At 46.1% G+C, this 20,630-nt stretch overlaps 1 protein-coding gene across 4 annotated transcripts in view; it reads left to right on the forward strand.

The window, feature by feature from the left end:
• CHD6 (chromodomain helicase DNA binding protein 6) overlaps window positions 1-20,630 on the forward strand; it is a 108,184-nt gene that overhangs the window by 28,322 nt on the left and 59,232 nt on the right. For all 4 annotated transcript variants that reach the window (XM_066586619.1, XM_066586623.1, XM_066586621.1 and 1 more), the window contains 3 exons: window positions 3,240-3,286; window positions 9,156-9,646; window positions 17,366-17,510. In XM_066586619.1, coding sequence (XP_066442716.1) covers window positions 3,257-3,286; window positions 9,156-9,646; window positions 17,366-17,510 — 666 coding nt within the window. In that variant the 5' untranslated portion in view covers window positions 3,240-3,256. The remainder of the gene's footprint in view (window positions 1-3,239; window positions 3,287-9,155; window positions 9,647-17,365; window positions 17,511-20,630) is intronic.

Raw genomic sequence — 20,630 nt, forward strand, 5'->3', positions numbered from 1 at the left:
TAAAATTTAAAAACAGTTTTTTGTACAGTGTACATAGGAATGAAGACGGTCACCCCAAAATGGATGCCCCCGTTTGTCCCGAGTTCAGAAACATACCCATTGTGGCCCTAATTTACTTACAGGACCCATGGCAAGGCCTATAAAGGAGGGAACACCCGTTGGATTGCAGGGCACAACTGAATAAATCCCAGGCCCCATTGCTTATTTGTACGGAATAAAAATTGACTCCCTAAAATTCCCCCTCCGCGCCCTTTTTGGCGTTCGCAAATCTTAGATAAAAGTAATAATGTGAACTGTGTGGTATTTCCGAAGACAGGGGTAATTACGGAGGCTGGTTGGAATGGGCCCATGGGGCAATAAAACCGGTATCCCCCCCCTCCTCTCATGCTTTTTGGGGGTATTTCGTGACCTTAGTGGCAGGGACGGGGTGTGAAAAGTGGCGTTCCGTGAGTCTCCGTAAGCTTGATGAGGTGCGGCGGTCTCGCACAGAAGGCGCTCAACAAGCTGCCCCTGAAACTGCATGAAGGTGAGCGTTCCCGGGGCTTCTTGTAAAATACGTATTACAGGTAGCGGTCTGAATAACGCCGGGCTCACGCAGCCGTAGGCAGAATCTGCTTGCGGAGGCCCGCAGTGGATCCCAGCTGTGAGCCGGCTGTGACCCTGCGTACGGCCGCGTAATGTACTGCGCATAACTGCGTACTTACACGGGCGGTCATGCGTAGTACACCTTTTTTTTTGTTTGTATTTCCCGCACCGTCGCTTAGCGATGACGCGGGTACCCGCAGCCCGTACACAACGTAGTTGCGTATGGGCTGCGGGTATATCCATGACCATGGAGCACATTAGGCTCTATGTTGCGGATAGCCGCGGTAAAATAGAACCTGCTGTGTTCTCTTTTCTGCGAGTGGATTACACAATTCCAACCCGCTAATGTGAGCGGAATTGTGTAATCCAATGCGATTGATCTGCGTATTACCGCGGATCAGACGCATGCGGAATCCGTAATTCCTATCCAGTCATGTGAGACCGACCTAAGGGGGATCGCTACCTTTTTATCACGTGACCAGGGACCGCTCAACGAGGCCACCCGTCACTGCTCCAGGCCTTCGGCGACCGTTGGTCGCTGGGAGCAAGGAGATTTTAAGTTTCCTGGGCTCCCCGACTCCCGCGCATGTGTCCGGTATTTTGCCGGCGGTCACATATGCAGAATCCGGGTAAGTTCACAGATGAGGATCGCGTCGGGGTGCAAATACGGAGGCCTCTGGTAAAAAGTTTCATCTCCTCTCACCGATCGCATCGGTGAGGGGAGATGAAACTTCAATTTTTTTTAAAAACTTTTTTACGTGATCGCCATTATCCATTGTATAACGGCGAACCCATGATCAGGAACCGCTCACCGCGGCCCCCCGTGAACTCTCCATGCTCTTGGCTCAGTTTTGTAGCCAGGAGCAGGGAGAATTTCAATTATCCTGGCAATCCACAGCTTTTGCACATGCGTTCGCCATTTTGGCCACGGGCGTGTGCGCAGAAGCTGGGGTAAGGTCCGCGGATAAATCTGGGGGCCTTATGTACGTAATTTCATCCTCCCTCACGGACATGATCCGTGAGGGAAGGTGAAACGTACGCTTTTTAAACTTTTTTTTAACTTTTTTAAAAACTTTTTTACACTTTTTTTTTTAACTTTACATGATCACTGTCATCCATTGGATGACAGTGATCATGTCCCCAGTGACATCCCTCTGCTCTTGGCTACACATGGCAGCCAGGAGCAAAGGGATTTTGAATTTCCCAGGGCTCGAGCCCCTCTGTGCACGCGCCCAATGTCAATCATCGGGCGCGCATGCGCAGACGGGCACTTCGGGTCCCGGGACATCGCAGAGGACCCAAGGTGAGTATTTTCACCTCCCCTCATGGATCCGATGCATGAGGGGAGGTGAAACTAGCACTTTTTTAGCGGCGATCGCGGGCCTGGTCCCCGGTAGCACCTCCTGGTTCCCGGCTACCTTCAGGAGCCGGGAGATTTTGAATTTGCCGGGGGCCCCCAGGCTTCTGCACTTGCGCATGACGTCATCGTCTGGCGCGCATGCGCAGAAGAGCGGCGGTGGGTTCGGGAGGACCAGATCTCTGGGGGACACCGCCGACAAGCCAGGTAAGAATTTTCAGCTGCCCTGGTGGATCCAATCCATCAGAGCAGCTGAAACTTTAACTCTTTGGGCACTTTTATTTACTTTTTTGCGATCGGCGCTATCCATTGGATAGCGCCGATCGCAATGACGGGGGGGGGGGGGTCCCCGCAGCCCGGGATGACAGCTCCATGCAGTCGGCTACCTGCGGACACCGACAGCATGGAGCTGTCACGTCCACAGCCCGAGGGGCTTTATTCTCTGCAGGACACATGTTTTTACGTCCTCAGAGAATAAAGCCCACTTCGGGAGGACGTAAAAACACTATGGGCTGGTCGTTGAGGGGTTAAGGGGGGGGTTTCACATCTGCGTTGGAATCTCCGGCTGGAGGTTCCATCACCGATATGCTTCAAAACACTGGAAGAAAAAATGCTGAATGCTGCGCCTTTTCTTCCGTAAAAAAGCTGGACAGCTGGGTTAAAAGCCGACAGACCGCATTATAGTCAATGGGGTCCACCCAGCGCTGTTTGTTTCTGTCCAGGAACGGAACCAGTCGACAGTAGGGATTCCGCTTTCCTGCTCACCGAACCGAGCAGGAAAGTGGAATCCCCAGCGCAGATGTGAAAACGCCCTAAAAGTTAAAGTTTACAGCAAGAGTGATCGAATTGAGGGTAGACGAAGAACAAAAATACCTGACTTAGAGTGTGTATACATTTTTTGGGGACGCCCTATAGTTTGTATAGCTCAGCCATAGCTGAGATTGTTTGGTTGGAAATGATCATCGGCCGAAGCATCAGATATTTTTTGCCCACATGTAAACCATTAATTAAACCATCTAACTTCATTCAATAGGCCAAAAAACCTGCCGATAGGCTGGAGCACACAGAAAATCGGTGTATTTCGGTCCATGAATACATGTGAACGAGCCCTTAAACGTGTTTGAATTGTTATGACTAATGTTTCGGGATATAATCCTAAGCGACTGTCTGAATGTTGCAGCGAATTCCCCCTAATGGCGAGCTGCTGTCGTTCTTATAATACGGCTTATACGTGTTTTACTTGGCTCAGTTATCGGGGGTTGATTCCAATGTTAAAACATTCTTGTTTGCATTCTAGATGCGGAACCTTAATTTATGATCATGAAAATACAGAAACAAGAGCAGGTCAGTAATCATCTTATCCCATGTTTACACGTAAGATGTTTAGTAGAAATGCATATTAAAGTGGTAGAAACTCTGGTGGTCTGGCACTTGTTGATCGCCCTGTGTAAAGGTACGTATAAATTCATCGCCTGAATAATCGCTTGAAACAGCGATTTCCGGCGATGGTCTTGCCATGTACACACAGCCAGCGGGGCACCATGCAAGAAATCACGCAGTAGTCGCTTCATTTAAGCTCACTGTGATCCGCACTGATCAGGAGAACAAGGGTCCTGAATCTTTCTGTATGAATGGAACGACAGTCACCGGCTCTATGCATCTGTTGAAGATTGCCAAGTGTTTGTATCTGCCACTAATCAGAAACCTATCCTGTAGATTGATAAGTTGTTTTGGTGGGACAACCCATTTAAGAGCCTAAAAGAGTATTCCCATCATATATATTGATAGGATATCCACAGAATCTGCCATACTTTCCTCTGATAGGTGTGAATACCACCTCTGGGATTGTGCAGTTAAAGGGAATCTGTCTCCTATTTTTAGCCCTACTAGTAATTATTAGGAGATTATAATACCAGTGTTTCTGGTAGCACAATGCGTCACACAGCTCTGCTAAATGGTACATGCATTATGATCCCCCACTAGAGATGAGCGAGCACGCTCGGTAAGGGCAGTTACTCGAGCGAGCCTCGCTTATCTCGAGTAATTGCCTTCTCCTTCGAGCGTCCTCCCTCTCTCAACTGCCTTTACCGAGCGTGCTCGCTCATCTCTATCCCTCTCTCCCTCCCCCAAGGCTCGCTCGAGTAACTGCCTTTACCGAGCGTGCTCGCTCATCTCTATCCCCCACACATCACACACAGCAGCTTAATTCCCACACAAGACAAACACAGCTTGACTCCTCCCACAGCAGTGACATCACCACAGGTGCTTCAGCCCACTGGATCTCTGTAGTGAAGGTAGGCCAGTGTGTTCTGTCTGGACCGCAGAGTTGTTTCTGACATAACGGCTTAGTTGTATTCTCATTTTGTTATTTTTGTCCACCCCTTCCAAGAGCCCAAATTGTGTTGTTCCGTTGGTCAGACTCAGTGTTTTATATATGTTGTAGGACCTTCGATGGCGTCACCAGGGGGTGGAGCGATGACGTTACCAGGGGTGGAGCATGAGAAGCATGCACACACATACATACAGACAAGTGGTCGTTAGTAGTTTGATTAACTAATCTTATGGGCTAAAAATAAGTGACCCACTGAGTCTGGGAATGTAAGTGTTATACTTACCTTCCCAGCTGTTTCCCCGCTGTTGGCACTAAAAGCCGCCACTCAATCCATTGAGCGGCTGACGGGGGAGGTAAGTTTAACACTTACATCCTGGAACAAAGTGAGTTACCTACTTTCAGCCCATAAGCTTAGTTTATAGGGCTAAAAGTAGATGATAGAGTGCTTTTTTAAAGACTCTTTTCAGCGATTTTATTTTTATGCATGAGGTAGTTTTTTGGCTCATGTTTTTTTTTTGTTTGTTTGGCTGTTTAAGAATTTTAAAAAAATGCAGCAAAAATTATTATTTTTTTTTGTCATGCAATTTTTATTGACTTTTGCCATTTTAAAATAAAAGCCCAAACCACCCACCCTCTCTCGCACTCTCTAGGACACCATTTAGTCATCAGATCAGTATACAGAGGGTACACAACATAGAGTCATTCATCCTTATAGAGATGTGATGGTCCATCCGATTCTATCTAATTAAAACCCACAAAGGGGAAAATTGGGGTTCCTTTTATATTTCCACTGAAAACAAAAATGAAATTTTTTTTATTATGGATGCAAAAAGTTGTTTTTTTAAAATTGGACCCTGTGCACTGAAAATTAACGGCAAATACAATAGCAGCAAAGTAAATGTGATTTTCAAAATCTCATTCACACGCTGTAGCAAATGACATGGTGCGGAATTTAAATCCGCAGCATGTCCGTTTTATCCCTGCGCAATCCACCTCTTTTCAATGAAAGGTGAATTCCATACCAAAATCCGTGTAAAACACCGCGAGGAAATCCGCAAATAGTGTAGATTTTGATGCAGGTTTTCAGCTGTGGATCTGTTGCAGAATGTCCACTACATACAATCCACTACACTAAAGCTGTAATAATGGGTTCCCAATGTTATTTTGGTATACAATTTGCATAGTCTCCGATAACATGGCGAGTGTGAGCGCAGTTCAGGTCGTAATGGGCGATGGTCTTTGTTTTTTTTTTTGTTTGTTTGTTTTTTTTTGTTTTTTTTTTACTTTATATGTTGTATATATTTTTAACATCTATGCCCCCCATGATGTCATATAATACCTCTGTGGAACATTTATACTGATTATTTATTTCTTCTTGTTTTACAATTTTCCACTGCAAGGCCCAATGTGCGCAGGCGGATCTGATTTGCATATCGCCCGTGTGGAAGATCCGCAAAGCAAGCTGTCCATAGAAATACATGGGCGTCTGCAAGTGAAATAAAGAAAAATATAATTTTTCGGACAGCACCTCGTAGTGACTGGTATGCTAATTAGCATATGTAGATATACAAGGAAGTAAAAGAGGACTTGCCTGGTGCCTAGTGGGCTTCCTCTACAAGAGGTACCCAACTAGCACCTCCAAGTCCATGTTCGCCTTTAAATAGTGGAGAGCGTCCAGATCCGTCCAAATCCCGACATGCAGGATAGCCGCTGAGATGTATATACGTGTTGTATAACAGCAACCACAAGGTAAACTGTTTCAAACATTATAGCAAAGAGCGCAGACACGTTTTTTGCTATATCCTTTGCAAGTGAAATAAAGCATGCAGATTTAATTTGCGGACCTCTCGGTCTGGAAAAAAAAATCCCAGCATGCTCCATTTCAGTGCGGATCCTGCGCTGAGTCAATTAAAGCTGTCCGATCCGCGGCCCGTCCGTAATTCAATTCCCGGATTCTGCAGGAAAGCAGGAGTTTAAAAAGAAAAATACAGTGCGCATGTTCGGCGGTGTGCCAGGCCGGATGGCGCTTCCGCAGTGAAGAAAAGAGAAGACCCGGACAGGTAGAAGTCCCACAGTCTCCTCGGCCGCAGGCAGGGTCGGATTCTGCTGCAGGCTCCCGCATGCGGAATCCGATTCGCCTGTGGACATGAGGCCTAACGGGGTCATCCATAGGAGCCCCAGTTACACGGGAAAACATCCCCCTAATTGTGACTATAGTCACTGGCAGAGCTGATCAGGGTCTCTTATTACCCTGCTGCTTTGCCATGCCAGGGGGCACCCAGCAATCACATGGTTGCCGTGACCAGTAGAAGAAATGGCACTTCTGCTTCCTCTGTTCCCAACATAGTGCTGTGTAGGCTGGACAAGAGAAGGTAGGAGTGTTTATAAAACACTGGATCTTCCATGGTCACTGACAGCCGAGCACCCGACCTGCTAGATTGCAGGAGCAAAATCTCTAATCCTGCGCTGTATTTTTACTATCGGCCAGGATTAAAGTATATTTACAGCACTTTGTCCTTGATGTGTTCCTGGCCTTAGCGGTCATGGTACAGCACGCTGGTGTTGAGAACGTAAGTAATTTTATTTTTCTCTTGATCTTGAGAATTTTTTACTGCCAATTTAATTTAACTCCCAAATAACCCGTTTAAATATACGGATGCTGCAATTAAATAAATAATGAGTATGGATGTTCCCCTAAAGGTCTTATACCACATAATGGGGGACATAGATATGAAAAATATATATAAAAATATGTTTAAAGCAGAAAAAAAAAGAAAGGCCATCACCCATGACGACCTAAACTGTCTTTATAGCCGCCATGTTATCTGAGACTATGCAAATTATAGACCAAATATCCTAAATAATATGGGGAACCCATTACTGCAGATTAGGCAGGAGTGCACCACTGGTTGGTGGTCCTTGCCCATTTTCAGTAGCACGTTCATGCTCTGCCTTTCTCTTCCCTCCCTGAAGGTATAAAGGGGTTATTCGACTAAAAATTAAAAAACTACTGACATTAGTATAAAATATAAAAAGCTGCAGTACTCGGCTCATTTCTCCTGAGGCTCTGGAGGTCCACTGCCAGTCTCTCTTTAGGGCTCAGTCACACGGGCGCATCGGCACCCGTACACAGGCGCCGATGCGCCCGTGTGACTGAGCCCTCACTGCAGGAAGAGACGGCCGTACCTCAAGGCAGACGTCTCTGCAGCGCTGAAGAAAGAACACATGACTGGCTATGAAGCCTTCACATGTTCTTTCTCCCGGCGCTGCAGAGAGACGTCCGTCTTGAGGTACGGCCATCTTCTTCCTGCAGTAACACGGGCGCCGATGCGCCCGTGTGACTGAGCCCTTACAGTTGGGCATCAGTGATGTTTTGTGATTACTGCGGCTGTCATTTAGTGGACATGGCAGTGACCTGCTGTACTGCTGACATTATGGCTGCCCTTGCGGAGTAGTGATGGTAGTACAGCACATGACTGCTGCGACTACTGATTGGCCACTTGTAAAGAATGCCCAAGAGGACTGTGGAAGTGCTGGATCCCCAGGGTACAAGAGGTGAATACTGGCTCTTCTTTTTTTCTTATACAAACGGCAATTCTTTTTAACTTTTCAATCGCAGTGGAGCCCCCAGGTACCGCATATGGTTTTGGCCTCGCTGCTCCTACCTCTCCCATACATGCCCCTTGTACATCCTCCTCACACCCTACAGCACTGCAGGCACTAGTATCACATCTGCGTCAAGCTTCGCAAGAGACCCTGCTAATACTCCGGACTATTTCCGTCCAGATGCCTGGAAACCCTATTTCCTAGCAAACGGTGATGCTGTGTGTGCCGTGTAGAACTGCTATGAGCAGAGAGGGGAGCGAGCTTGGGATCCTTGCAAATCCGCTATTACTGAGCCCACTGTCAATGCAGACAGTTATATTAGCAGATAGTGCTGTCAATATTGCAACGACCCAGATTAGTGCTACAGGCTCATCACTGATGGACTTCAATAGGAGTTGTGCCTACAGTACCAAACTGTGACATTGCAATAAAGGTAGTGCTGTTTAATCCCAATCCTGTCCACAATGACAATGGGCACAGCGAGTAGCTAATCAGTGTGAATCCAGAGCAGCGAACCATCGATCAACTATTGATGACCTATCCTGCGGATAGTTCATGGTAAAGGTCCCGGACCACTCGTTAAAGGGAAGAGCTGAATGCTGTGGCTTCTACGGGGAAAATGTATTAATGCACCAGGACCAGAGAGGGAGCTATATTACCTGCAGTTTCTCGTCTCTGCTGATGGCCTTCTGATCCGCTGGTTTAGGATTCTGCTTTCAACCATCCAAGGTGGCCTCTGCAATTTTCTAGCTACCTACTGTACACTGCTCTCTAATTGGCCAGCACTGATCACGTGAGTACTGCTGGCCAATCGCAGAGCAGGTATAGTAAGACTACCAATGAACTGTGGGGATTAAGTATACAGAAGACTTCGTTGGCCATCTTGGATGGCTGAAAATGGAACCCCGAACCAGCAGATTAGTGGGGCATCAGCTCAAAAGACCAAGTGCAGGTGTAATAACTGCCCCCTCTTGGTACCAGGACAAGACTTTGTTCCAAAACCGGAGGGTCACTTTAAGCTTAACATTTGATATTCTGAGTTTGCTTTTATAAACGGAGGTTTTAGAAGAATGATACGCATTTGTTTTGTCTTTCTGCCCTGTGGGTACAGTGAGTTGATTTATGATTGTGTTGGTGAAAACTGTTGTTTGGTTTTATTGGGAAATGAAAAGCAATTGCCAAGAATTTATTAAGGTTTGGTTTTCTTTGAAAAGTCCCGTGTACAAAAAGCACCTTCTATTACTTTAATGTGTTTCATTTCTCCCTCTCTGCCAGCTACCCAACCTGAAAGCACTTAGCTATTCACCAATGTCCAGTGCCTCAATATCCTGCGAGCGCCAGGTACTTGCCCCATTTTCTGAATCTAGCCTTGAAGATTTCCACCCCGTGAGACTTTTGGACACTCCATCTCGACTCCTGCCAGAGAATGAACTGTACCCCGGGCAGGAGACTTGTGAACTCAGCTCAGTGACCAACCTCAATGGGATGGAGGACAGTGGAGGGGGTGGGACGGGTGTGAAGAAAAAACGAAAAAAAAAGGAACAGGGGGAGGAAAAGGAGACTAAACCAAAGAAAAAGAAGGAACCCAAGAAAGAAAAAGTCAAAGAAACTAAGAAAGTGAAGGAGCCCAAAGAGGCCAAGGAACCCAAGCAACCCAAGATCCCCAAGGAACCGAAAAAGCCTAGGAAGCCGAAGGAGCCAAAACCTCCAAAAGAGAAGAAAGCAAATTCTGACACGGTTGCTAAAACCAAATCTAAGAAAACAAGGTGAGCTTAAGACCCTTATCTTTTCTAAGTTTGGGCTATATGACATTTTGGAGGTGGGGGATGGACGGATCGGGCATGATTAATTAAAACATGTCCAGTTCTCTGCTTCTGTGGGAGATAATTGGCTGCAAGAGGTGTCAGCAACTTATTTCCCCAATGAAATAAACATGGAGAACAACAAGGTGTATGATCAGTTTTATTGCTGTGGGAGACTTCTATCAATAAAGGATTAGCCAAAGCAGATAATCCCTTTAAATAGCTTTTTGATTGATGCCTAGAAAGCCTCATGCACACGGGCGGATTTTTGCTGTAGAACCCAGAGCGGGCGTCCACCTCCGGATACCACAGCAATAACCCTCCATAGCGCGCCATGGAAAAATGATTCTTCACGCACATGAGCGGAAACCAACTGCAATTTCCGCTCTCGGATGAAAAATCGCAGCATGCTCAAATTTACTGCGGTTTCCGAACGGACGGCTTCGATTGAACGGCTTCCATTGACATCAAACTGTGGCCCGTCCCCGATGTCGGATTCTGCAGGAAAAGCGGCGGTTTTAAAAGAAAAAAAATCTGTACTGTGCATGTCCAGCAGCGAACCATGCGGACCATCCACAGTATAGAGAAGCAGGAAGAAGACCGATCCGCACGGGTGCAGGCGAAGAATATGACAGGTACACAGTCGCCCACCATGGTCAGCGTGTGCATTCGGCCTTAATATGATATATCTATATACAATAAGGGTGCTACTGCACCAGCATTAGCGGTCATAGTTGGTGTTTTTGATTTGCTGGTTATTGCCTGCTTGCACCTAGACTTGTAACCAAAAACAATGGAAAGTCCAGACACATCCTGGCAATTAGCCTTAAATCACGAGCCTTACAACCTCTTATACTATCACCCTAAGGCCTCATGTCCACGGGTAAAAGAAGAATTAAAATCCGCAGTGGATTTTAACAAATTATAGGACACAACGATTCACAGAACGCATGTAACTGCGTTCTGCGGCAAATCGTTGTGTTCTGTGTACGTGTGCAATGGGCCGGCGGCAGCAGCGCCGACCCCATTGAGAACATATACTAAAGATCGTTCTCCTTTGCCACAGCTGTCACAGGTGTTCTCCAGTTGAATTCAATGGGAATTTGAATTCATGAATGGGTGAGTGAGTGCTGCCTCTGATTGGTCGCAGTGCTCAGCCAATCAGAGGCAGCCCATTCAGCAGGTGGGGATTTTAAATCCCCGCCCGCTGAATACTACTGAAAGCAGTTCAGGAGAAGAATTGGCTGTACGCGGCTGAGCCCTGGCAGCTGCAAAGAGGTGAGTATACATTTTTTTTATTTTTACACTTTTTTAGGATTGTTTTTAGGGAAGGACTTATATTTGAAGCCCTTCCCCGAAAATTAATACAGCGACAGCCCATTGCTTTCACTGGAGCTGGCTGTATTGCCGGCTCCATTAAATTCAATAGGAAAACATCGTTCTCCTCTGCCACAGCTGTGGCAGAGGATAGCGGGCAGCGCTCTTTTTGAGCGTACAAACGCGCATGTGACCGAGCCCTTCGGGCGGATAAACGCTGCTAGCAGCGTTTTTTTCCGCCGTGCCGCCCGCCTATGACTTTGGTAGCACACTTGCTGACTCTAACCCCACACATCATTTTATGTGGCTCTCGGCAAGGTCTGGACTCAGAAAGACTGACTCTCCACTCTCCCTGGAGGACGCAGCTAGCACTTGGCAGAGGGGGCTGCACCAGCACAGGGGGTGGGTGCCATCTTGGATTCTGAGCTTTGGCATACGCCTCTACGTCGCTCTGGTCAACAACTCACAGGTGGTGGATCAGCTCTGACAGCTCTATCCGGGCCCACTAGCCAACCTCCAAAGTAGGAAGGGGAGAAACACCATCATAGTGCATAGAGCTTCCAGAGCCATATTAAGGAGTCGGTACATTTAGGGCTCATTCATTTGCCATTTTTTATTAGCATGTGTAATCACTGTGTTTTTCATGTGTTCCAAAAAAAAAATGCAATGGGGGTCTCATAGATTTCTCCTGCCTTTTTATGCATAAATACGCAGTGAATATGCATGTATTCTGCATATTCACTGTGCATTTAATTGATCCCATTGACTTTAATGGGCAATTTCAGTCTGTAATACAGACCAACATAGGATTTTCTGCAATTTTTTTTCTTTTCACGTTCATAAAATACACATGTGAAAAATGCATTTCTAAATGTCCCAATTCAATGCAAATCAAGTGAGCGAGGTGTGATTTTATCAGGATTTTTAATAAAGTAACTTTGAAAAGGTGCGCTCCATTGTTTTATTGGTGTAGGCGGTTTAATAGCCACCAAACTGATGACAAGTTCACTTTAAAAATGACACTTGGAGCTATTGTTCTCATAACAGGTTCTGCAAATTCGTCCTGGCTGTTGCTTTATTGCCTTGTATTCTAAAAGCGTAGCGCCTTACCTACCATTAGTGGAGAGGGTGTGTACGTATAGCATTCATGTTCAGATGCACCATATACACGCTTTGTAAAAAAAAAAAACCTCAAGCCCCTAGAAGAAGTTATTTTGCTACAAGACTCGGCATGCAGTTCCATCTCAGGCAGACATGTAAATGATTCGAGTTGTGGTGACCTAGATGAACGGTCTTGCCACCTGAAGCCCTAAAAGTGGTTCCCCCTTGGCCTATAAAAGGCTCTCAGAGGCTCCTTGTGTGTGGTGACCTCTTTTTCTACTTGTGTGGAGCTTGTTGGCCACTAGACACGTCTACGAGAGAAGAGATTTCACCCAGTTACCAGAGTCTGAGAGGGAGCATTAATAGACAGCATGCAGATTTTGACTGCTTTTTGATGCGGAAATACTGCAGAATGCCCTCAGCGGAAATTTCTGTGGAAAATTCTGCAGCATTTCCCATCCAAAAAGCAGTCAAAAAATCTGCACCCTGTCTCTTTTGAAACAGCCCTGCCCATTTCCGTCACATGTAAACATTCCCCAGCGGTAATAGTGACAACCCACAGCGCCCCAAGCGGTAATAGTGCCCCCCAGCAACAATAGTGAACACTGCCCCCCCCAAGTGATACTAGCGACACCCCACCCTAGCGGCTCCAGCGATAATAGTGACCACCCCCCAGCGGTAATAGTGACCCCACCTCTAGCGGCCTTAGCAGTAATGGTGACCCCTCCAGCGGTAATAGTGACCCCACCTCTAGCGGCCTTAGCAGTAATGGTGACCCCTCCAGCGGTAATAGTGACCCCACCTCTAGCGGCCTTAGCAGTAATGGTGACCCCTCCAGCGGTAATAGTGACCCTCTCCACAGCGGCCCCACTATGATAGTGACACTCCACAGCGGCCCTACTATGATAGTGACACTCCACAGCGGCCCCACTATGATAGTGACACTCCACAGCGGCCCCACTATGATAGTGACACTCCACAGCGGCCCCACTATGATAGTGACACCCCACAGCGGCCCCACTATGATAGTGACACCCCACAGCGGCCCCACTATGATAGTGACACCCCACAGCGGCCCCACTATGATAGTGACACCCCACAGCGGCCCCACTATGACAGTGACACCCCACAGCGGCCCCACTATGACAGTGACACCCCACAGCGGCCCCACTATGACAGTGACACTCCACAGCGGCCCCACTATGATAGTGACACTCCACAGCGGCCCCATTATGATAGTGACACCCCACAGCGGCCCCATTATGATAGTGACACCCCACAGCGGCCCCACTATGATAGTGACACCCCACAGCGGCCCCACTATGATAGTGACACCCCACAGCGCCCCAAGCGATAATAATGACCACACCCTCCCCCTCAGCGATAATATTGACCCCCACCCCTAGCGGCCTCCGCAGTAATAGTGACCCCCCCTCACACACACACACACAGCGGCCCCCAGCATGATAGTGACACCCCACAGCGGCCCCCACTATGATAGGGACATCTAAGCTTTAGGCAGTACAACAGGGTACTAGAGCCTCCATGCCCGCCCATATCACATCTTGTATACAAGTTACAGGCAGTACAACAGGGTACTAGAGCCTCCATGCCCACCTGTATCACATCTTGTATCCAAGCTCGAGGCGGTACAACAGGGTACTAGAGCCTCCATGCCCACCTGTATCACATCTTACATCCAAGCTAGAGGTGGTACAACAGGTTAATAGAGCTTCCATGCCCGCCCGTATCACATCTTGTATCCAAGCTAGAGGCAGTACAACAGGGTACTAGAGCTTCCATGCCCCCTGTATCACATCTTGTATCCAAGCTAGAGGCGGTACAACAGGGTACCAGAGCCCCTATGCCTGCCTGTATCAGATTTTGTATCCAAGCTAGAGGCGGGCCAACAGGGTACTAGAGCCTCTCCAAGTGTTCAGTTTTCTGTAGTAAATTCTCCTTTTGCTCCGGTATTGTAATCCCTTCCTTATAATAAGGTTACAATTGCACATGGTTAAATTTGATTCTGACAACAACTTCTAGGCAAGGGAAATTTTTTGACTGAGTGTTTTTAAAGACTTGCAGATTGACTCCACTTAGAATTTTCAGTTTTGGGTAGAGTTGCCTGCAATCCCTCATCACTAAAAGGTTTACTTGTTGTCAGATAGTTAAAGCATCCTGGAGGGTTATGGCAGTGTGAGACAGGATATTAACACCTTAGGTGTCAAGGACACAACTGTAATGTTTAGAGCCAAGAACAAGATCAAATCCTATCCTGAATAATCGGAAAAACCTTTGCTGGACGGGATCTGATCCTTTCCACTAGATGTATGGCTCGCACTTGGGCCTGCATTATGGAGGTCTTTTTATGCGCTTCTGAGCTGGCCATACACATGAAGTAACTGTCAGTCGCATATTTGTTTTCTATTTGCTGTGCTATTTGGTGAAACATCACAACTGGTGGTTCTTACACTTCGTTTTGGAAATCCAAATAATTCCAAGGGGGTTCATATACTTTTTCTTGCTATTCTGCAAGTGAACTATTTGGGTTTCCCTTGTTTATAAAATATATTCTCAGGTATTATGAAAGTTGTTTTGTGTAGAGGCATGGTTCACATTAACCAATCTTTCTTGAAAAGAACCGACTTGTCAGTAACCAAGCTTTGTGTGCCTTTATTCAATGGGCCCAAACACATCTTAGGCCAACACTTCCACTCTCCTCTCCTAAAAGGGGTTAAGGAAACCCTTGTCAAGGGTCCCTATGCATTAAAATAAAGTTGCCCATCTGTTAAATTGAATGTCCCCCAGCTCCAGGCTCTGCTGTCTGTTTTACATGCAGCTGTGACGTCTTGTAAACCTGCTGCTGCAGCCAATGACATCTCTCAGCCATGATTGCTGGGCAGTGTCATTGGCTGCTGCAGCTTGTTTGTAGATGAGCTCCGCATGCAAAGCTGCATCATGGGGAGGGCGGAGGATTAACAGGGGGGGAGGGGGGGGGGGAGTAACTGCTGATTTAAATTTTTTTTTCTTTGTTCAATGCACGGGGCACCCTTTGACAAGGGATTCCTTAGCTTGGACAACCCCTTTTAATTGAAACGGCTTTTGCCAATTATCTCTTGAAGAAGTCATTGAGGGTGACACAGCTCTTTCACACGAGCGCATATACGGCCATGGCGTTTTTACGCGCACTCCGTATAAGTGCCTGAGTGAGCATTTTCTCGACCATTCACACGACCGTGAGCATCGTTTTTAGCGGAAAACCCTCGTTCTGCTAAAATCCTCGGGATGGCTTCCAATGCCTATATAGAGGCACCTGCAAGCTTTTTGCAGCGTTGGATGTTGCATAAATGCTTCCCCCTCCCTTCTCTTAGAGACCATAGGAGACCTTGGGACCCGCTGGCAAATATTAGCCAAAACATTGTTTCAATATTAATATTAAAAATAAAATCACATCTACATGCGAGTCTGATGCGATTTTTATTTTTTCATTTTTTTTTTCTTAATTTTTATCCCCCTCCCATAGAAGATGATGGGCAATATTGCCCCAAAATAGTAGATGCTGCACTTTTTCTATCTTGGACATTTGGTTCCAGAAAAAAATCGCTGTATCACAATCGGACAGAACTGGCGTGTAAAAATCGTTCATGTGAATCGTGAAACGAGTTCTTACTTTTTCTCCCTACACTGTGGATGTTTACTCAGTGTCCTCAAAAAAGAGTAATGAACGGCACAACAGTTTGTCTAAGGCCTCATGTCCACAGCACGCGCGGATTCCGCATGGGAAATGAGGGTTGGATGGCTTCCATTGACTTCAATGGAAGCCGTCTACACAAGAACCACGGTAAAATGCAGCGATTTTCTTTCTTTTTTCATCCGCAAACGGGTAAACCGCAATTGGTTTCCGCTTGTGTGTATGAGGAATCATTTTTCCATAGCATGTTATGGAGGGTTATAGCTGCGGCAGACGCTCGCTCTGGATTCCGCAGCAAAACTCCGCCTGTGGACATGAGGCCTTATTAGTTGACTTAGATTGTGTTTGTCTATAATTGTGACTTGGATCACAATTAAATCACATTTTATTAGTAATCGGTGTAGAAATTCAGGTGGTTGCAAAGGGTCCGCTTACCTTTTCCTGCTACTTTAGGTATAGAATTCTGTTTTTTGGCACCATACGTTAATAGCAATGATTCAGGAGGCCGCAGAGTAGAGGTTATTAGCTGCAACATGGGAGTGGAATCATAGAGTAAACTTTTTCTTATTTCAACTGCAATGACTTATATTCACCAGTAAGGGGGAAAGTATCGGGTCAGTTTCTAGAATCAATTGTCTTGACTTTGTGTGTGATAGATTCTCATGCATCTTCACTAGAGATGAGCGAACGTACTTGTTTAGGGTGATTTCGCAATCGAGCAGCGCTTTTTTCAAGTAACTGACTGCTCGGGTGAAAAGATTCGGGGGCGGCGTGGTGGAGCGGGGGGTAGCAGTGGGGAACAGGGGGGAGGTCTCTCTCTCTCCACCCCCCGAATCCTTTCGCCTGAGTAGTCAGGTACTCGAAAATAGTGTTGCTCGATTGCTAAAGCGCCCTAAACGAGTACGTTCGCTCATCTCTAATCTTCACCATAAGGCAGGAAATTGCGTGACTGTTCTATATCCAAGTTTGTAGACATAAACTGAAGCCAACAAGCTCACTGCAAAAATATGCAACGGAAAATAAATATTTTTCATAATTAATGCACTGAAAACTAGTTTGCAAATAAATTATTTAAAATCTGCCACTTAGTTCTTTAGCTAGTTATGGTGAAATACATGTAATTTTATGTACCTGAAGATACTGGTAGTTTGATTGTGGCATAGTAGACAGGTGGAAGTACTCCCAAGTAGAGATGAGCGAGCGTACTCTGTTCGGGTGTTTTTGAACCCGAGCACTGCTTTTTCCGAGTAACTGACTACTCGGACGAAAAGATTCGGGCGGGGGGGCGGCGTGGTGTAGCAGGGGGTAGCAGTGGGGAACGGGGGAGCTCGCTCTCTCTCTCTCCCTCCCCCCCCCCCCCCCCACTCCCCTCTGCAACCCCCTGCGCCCCCCGAATCTTTTTTGTCCGAGTAGTCAGTTACTCGGAAAAAGCGGTGCTTGGGTCCAAAAACACCCGAACAGAGTACGTTCGCTCATCTCTAGTCCCGAGTCATCTGACTGGGACTACTATCTGGGACTGTGCAGCTTGTGCATTGGTTGTATTACTCTAATGCATCTTGGTTATTTCTGTACAGTAAAGAACAGGGACCAACTCCAGTGGAGAAAAAGAAGAAAGGGAAGAGGAAAGTGGAATTATGTGAAGACAGCTTGGAGGGTGAGTTCTCCGTGTTGAACTCAGGATCTCAGAGCACAGAGGAGTCGGAGTCTCTAGACAGTCAGGTAAATGCATCTTCATGTGTTCTTCATGTGTTCTTCTTGTTTGTACCCGTACTTTGTATCCGCCTCTGCACCGTAAGTTTACCTTTGTGCAGGCACACCGACTCTCCAGTCACTGCAGATGATAGAATTGTAACCTTATGTGGCTAAATATTACTAGTTTAGTATCAGTTGTATTGTGTTGTTATCATATAAATTCATCATAATGGTTAAAAAACTGAATAATACAAGTAAAAGGATTTGCAAAGTTCTAAACAAATGCTGAAATATTGATTTGTGCAACCGTAATAATCCTGGTTCGGGGAGTAAAAAGATATAATAAATGCAGCAGGGCCCTTGTGGATTGTAAAATAGCTCAATAGTGGAAATTTGTTTCAGTATGAAAAAATTGCGTGTGTTGGGCGAAGAGTGTCCACTATTTATTTTTGGTCTGAGATTTAAAGGGATTCTGTCGCCAGGTTCATGAAATTTGACTCAGAGCTGAGTTCTGAGTCACGGAAACAGGCCGTGCTGACTTCTCCCCGCCCACATCATGCAGATTGACAGCTCTTCCCCCCTTTTGTGTGTAGGAAAGAGCTGTCACTCTTCATACCGCAGGCACGGAGAAATTACTGCAGTCCACCTCCGTGATTCAAAGCTCGTTTCTTTATGAATCTGATGGTAAAATCACTTTACGTAGATGTTTAAATTAATTCACTAATAAAGCAGTTACATTCATATTGGTGGTTGTAGGCTGCTCCAGCCACACCACATCCCAGAGATCACATCCGATTGATCTTGCTACCTTTTGCTTTCACACACTGCCCTTGGATAGACACTAAGACGGAGCTGGTGTCTAGGACTGTATGGACTTCTCCGGCATGTCCGATCATTCCTGGTCGTACGCCGCTTGGGTCTTGTCCTTGTAGCATCTCCAGACTTGCACAGCATCCCCTTTAGGCTTTCTGAACCCGGCTGTTTGCCAATTTTGTAATTGTACAGTTCCCACGAGCGTTATTTCTCTGCGTAATACCTGGTGAATGGAGTCAATGAAAGTGCATTGATTTTTATTGATCCATTCACATTGGCGTATATACATTGTGTGTAATAAGCGCATTAAAAAATAATGCAGCATATTCTATTTCAGTGCACATTACTCACGTACAGTCCTACTGATCTCTATGGGTTGCGTATTCAACTATGTCCGGACACAGTAAAGTGACAGAGCGGGGAAATTAGAGAAAAAATATATACTAGTCACACTGTGCATGACAGCGTGCATGAAATACGCTGTCATGTGCAGTGCACAGTCGCTGCCATACGTAGCGATAGCCGGCTCCCACGACAGTAAAACGTTACATGGCCTACGAAGATTTTTACAGCGTATGGCCGTCTGTCAATGGAGTCTATATTTAAAGTATTAGATGGTATATATTATTACTATGTAGAAAATTTTGACAAAATTTTGCTACTTCCTCAGAAGTGAATGAACCTTTACATGATCGAGGTAGTGGTGAGGCAGAAATGTAATACTGTAAATACTTAGGCTGCTTCCTACGGGTGATAAAATCGCACAAGATTTGTGCGTTTTGAGATGCACAAATAAGAACCCCATTCTTTTTTGAATGGAGTCCTACACATGAGCAATGTTTCCCCGTATGGCACCATGATGCGATGCGAGAACATGCCGCGATTTGTTTCTATCTGGTTGTGTGATCTTGCATAGCTGCCCCGTTTTCAATGGGGCCGGCGCCAGCAATGCCGGTGTTGTTAAGAGAAATGGTAGAAACTCTGTGATCCTCTGCCGCAGCTGTGACAGCCGTGCCGGAGGATCCCTGCATCCAAGAAGTGTTGAGAGGCTGATTTGCCATGAAAAGACCTTCCACCCCTGGGGATTTCACATGTGGGGAGCGCGGTATAGGGCGGGATTCATGGCGCCATATCGCTCTTACCCATGTGAAGTTAACCTTAGATTGCCGGATCCTGGTGATTGTCAATTATTGCTGCGGTAAGCTGCAGAGCGCTTTAGATATAGGATATTACATTATAGTTCTTCCTGAATAAACCAGAGAGGGATGATAAAAATCGAGAGCCTTTTACCAGGAGGGGCTCCCAAACAGGAACTCCCACCCCTCCTCGCTATAAATTCTGGTTGCTACAATAAGGTGTTTGGAAGGGGTTTTCTTCATGCAGCTTTAAAGTACATAACCTATTTCTCTATGTTTTATTTTGTTGCAAATATTGCCTTTCTTGTACATGATATCTACCAGTTGAGCCACGGAAAAGTAGCCAGGCACCACACTCTTATGAAAATCTGTCTTTGCCCATAGCAACCAATCACAGCGCAGCTCTCCACCAATTCTCTAACTTCCAAGTGTCCTAAATAGGAAAAGTAAAGGGGTCGCAACTTGACTATTCAATGCTAAGTGCAAAAGTAAATGACCCCCTATGTAATGTACTTAATCTAATTCTCTAACTTCCCAGTGTCGTACAAACGGGAAAACTGGCACAACCATTCTTGGGTTCTAAATAGGAAAAGTAAAGGGGTCACAACTTGATTATTCAATGCTAAGTGTGAAAGTAAGTGATCCCCTATGTCATGTAAAGGCCCATTTAACACAACGATTATCGCTCAAAAGATGTCTTTTGAGCGATAATTGTTGTGTCATTTACAGCGCAAGATGATTGCTCAAACGTTGAGCGATCACCTTGCACTCCGAGCGGAGGATGCAGAAGACAAGCAGGACAGCTTGTCTTCTGCATCCAGCTGTTCCCTGCTTTGACCGCCTGGCTGTTATACAGCCAAGCGCTCCGAGCTGGGTATGGAGAACAGAGCTGGACTGCTCTGTTCTTCATACCCAGCCTGTCATCAGGGAGCGGGATACAGCTGGAACAATAGTATCAGCTGTTTCCCGCTGTGAATTCCTAATAAGGCTCATTGTTGTCTTTTGGAATGCTGAAAGACAAGGATGAGCGACGGCTTAAAGAAAACTGAACGATGTCAGCGCAGTTAGACACAACAATTATCCCTCAAAAGACGGCTTTTGAGCGAATTTTGAGCGATGATCGTTGTGTCTAAGTGGGCCTTAACTAATAACACACATCTATATCGCAAAAAAATGAAATTTGCCACAACTATTCTTT

This window comes from Eleutherodactylus coqui, chromosome 13 (genome assembly GCF_035609145.1).
Source record: "Eleutherodactylus coqui strain aEleCoq1 chromosome 13, aEleCoq1.hap1, whole genome shotgun sequence".
NCBI lineage: Eukaryota > Metazoa > Chordata > Amphibia > Anura > Eleutherodactylidae > Eleutherodactylus > Eleutherodactylus coqui.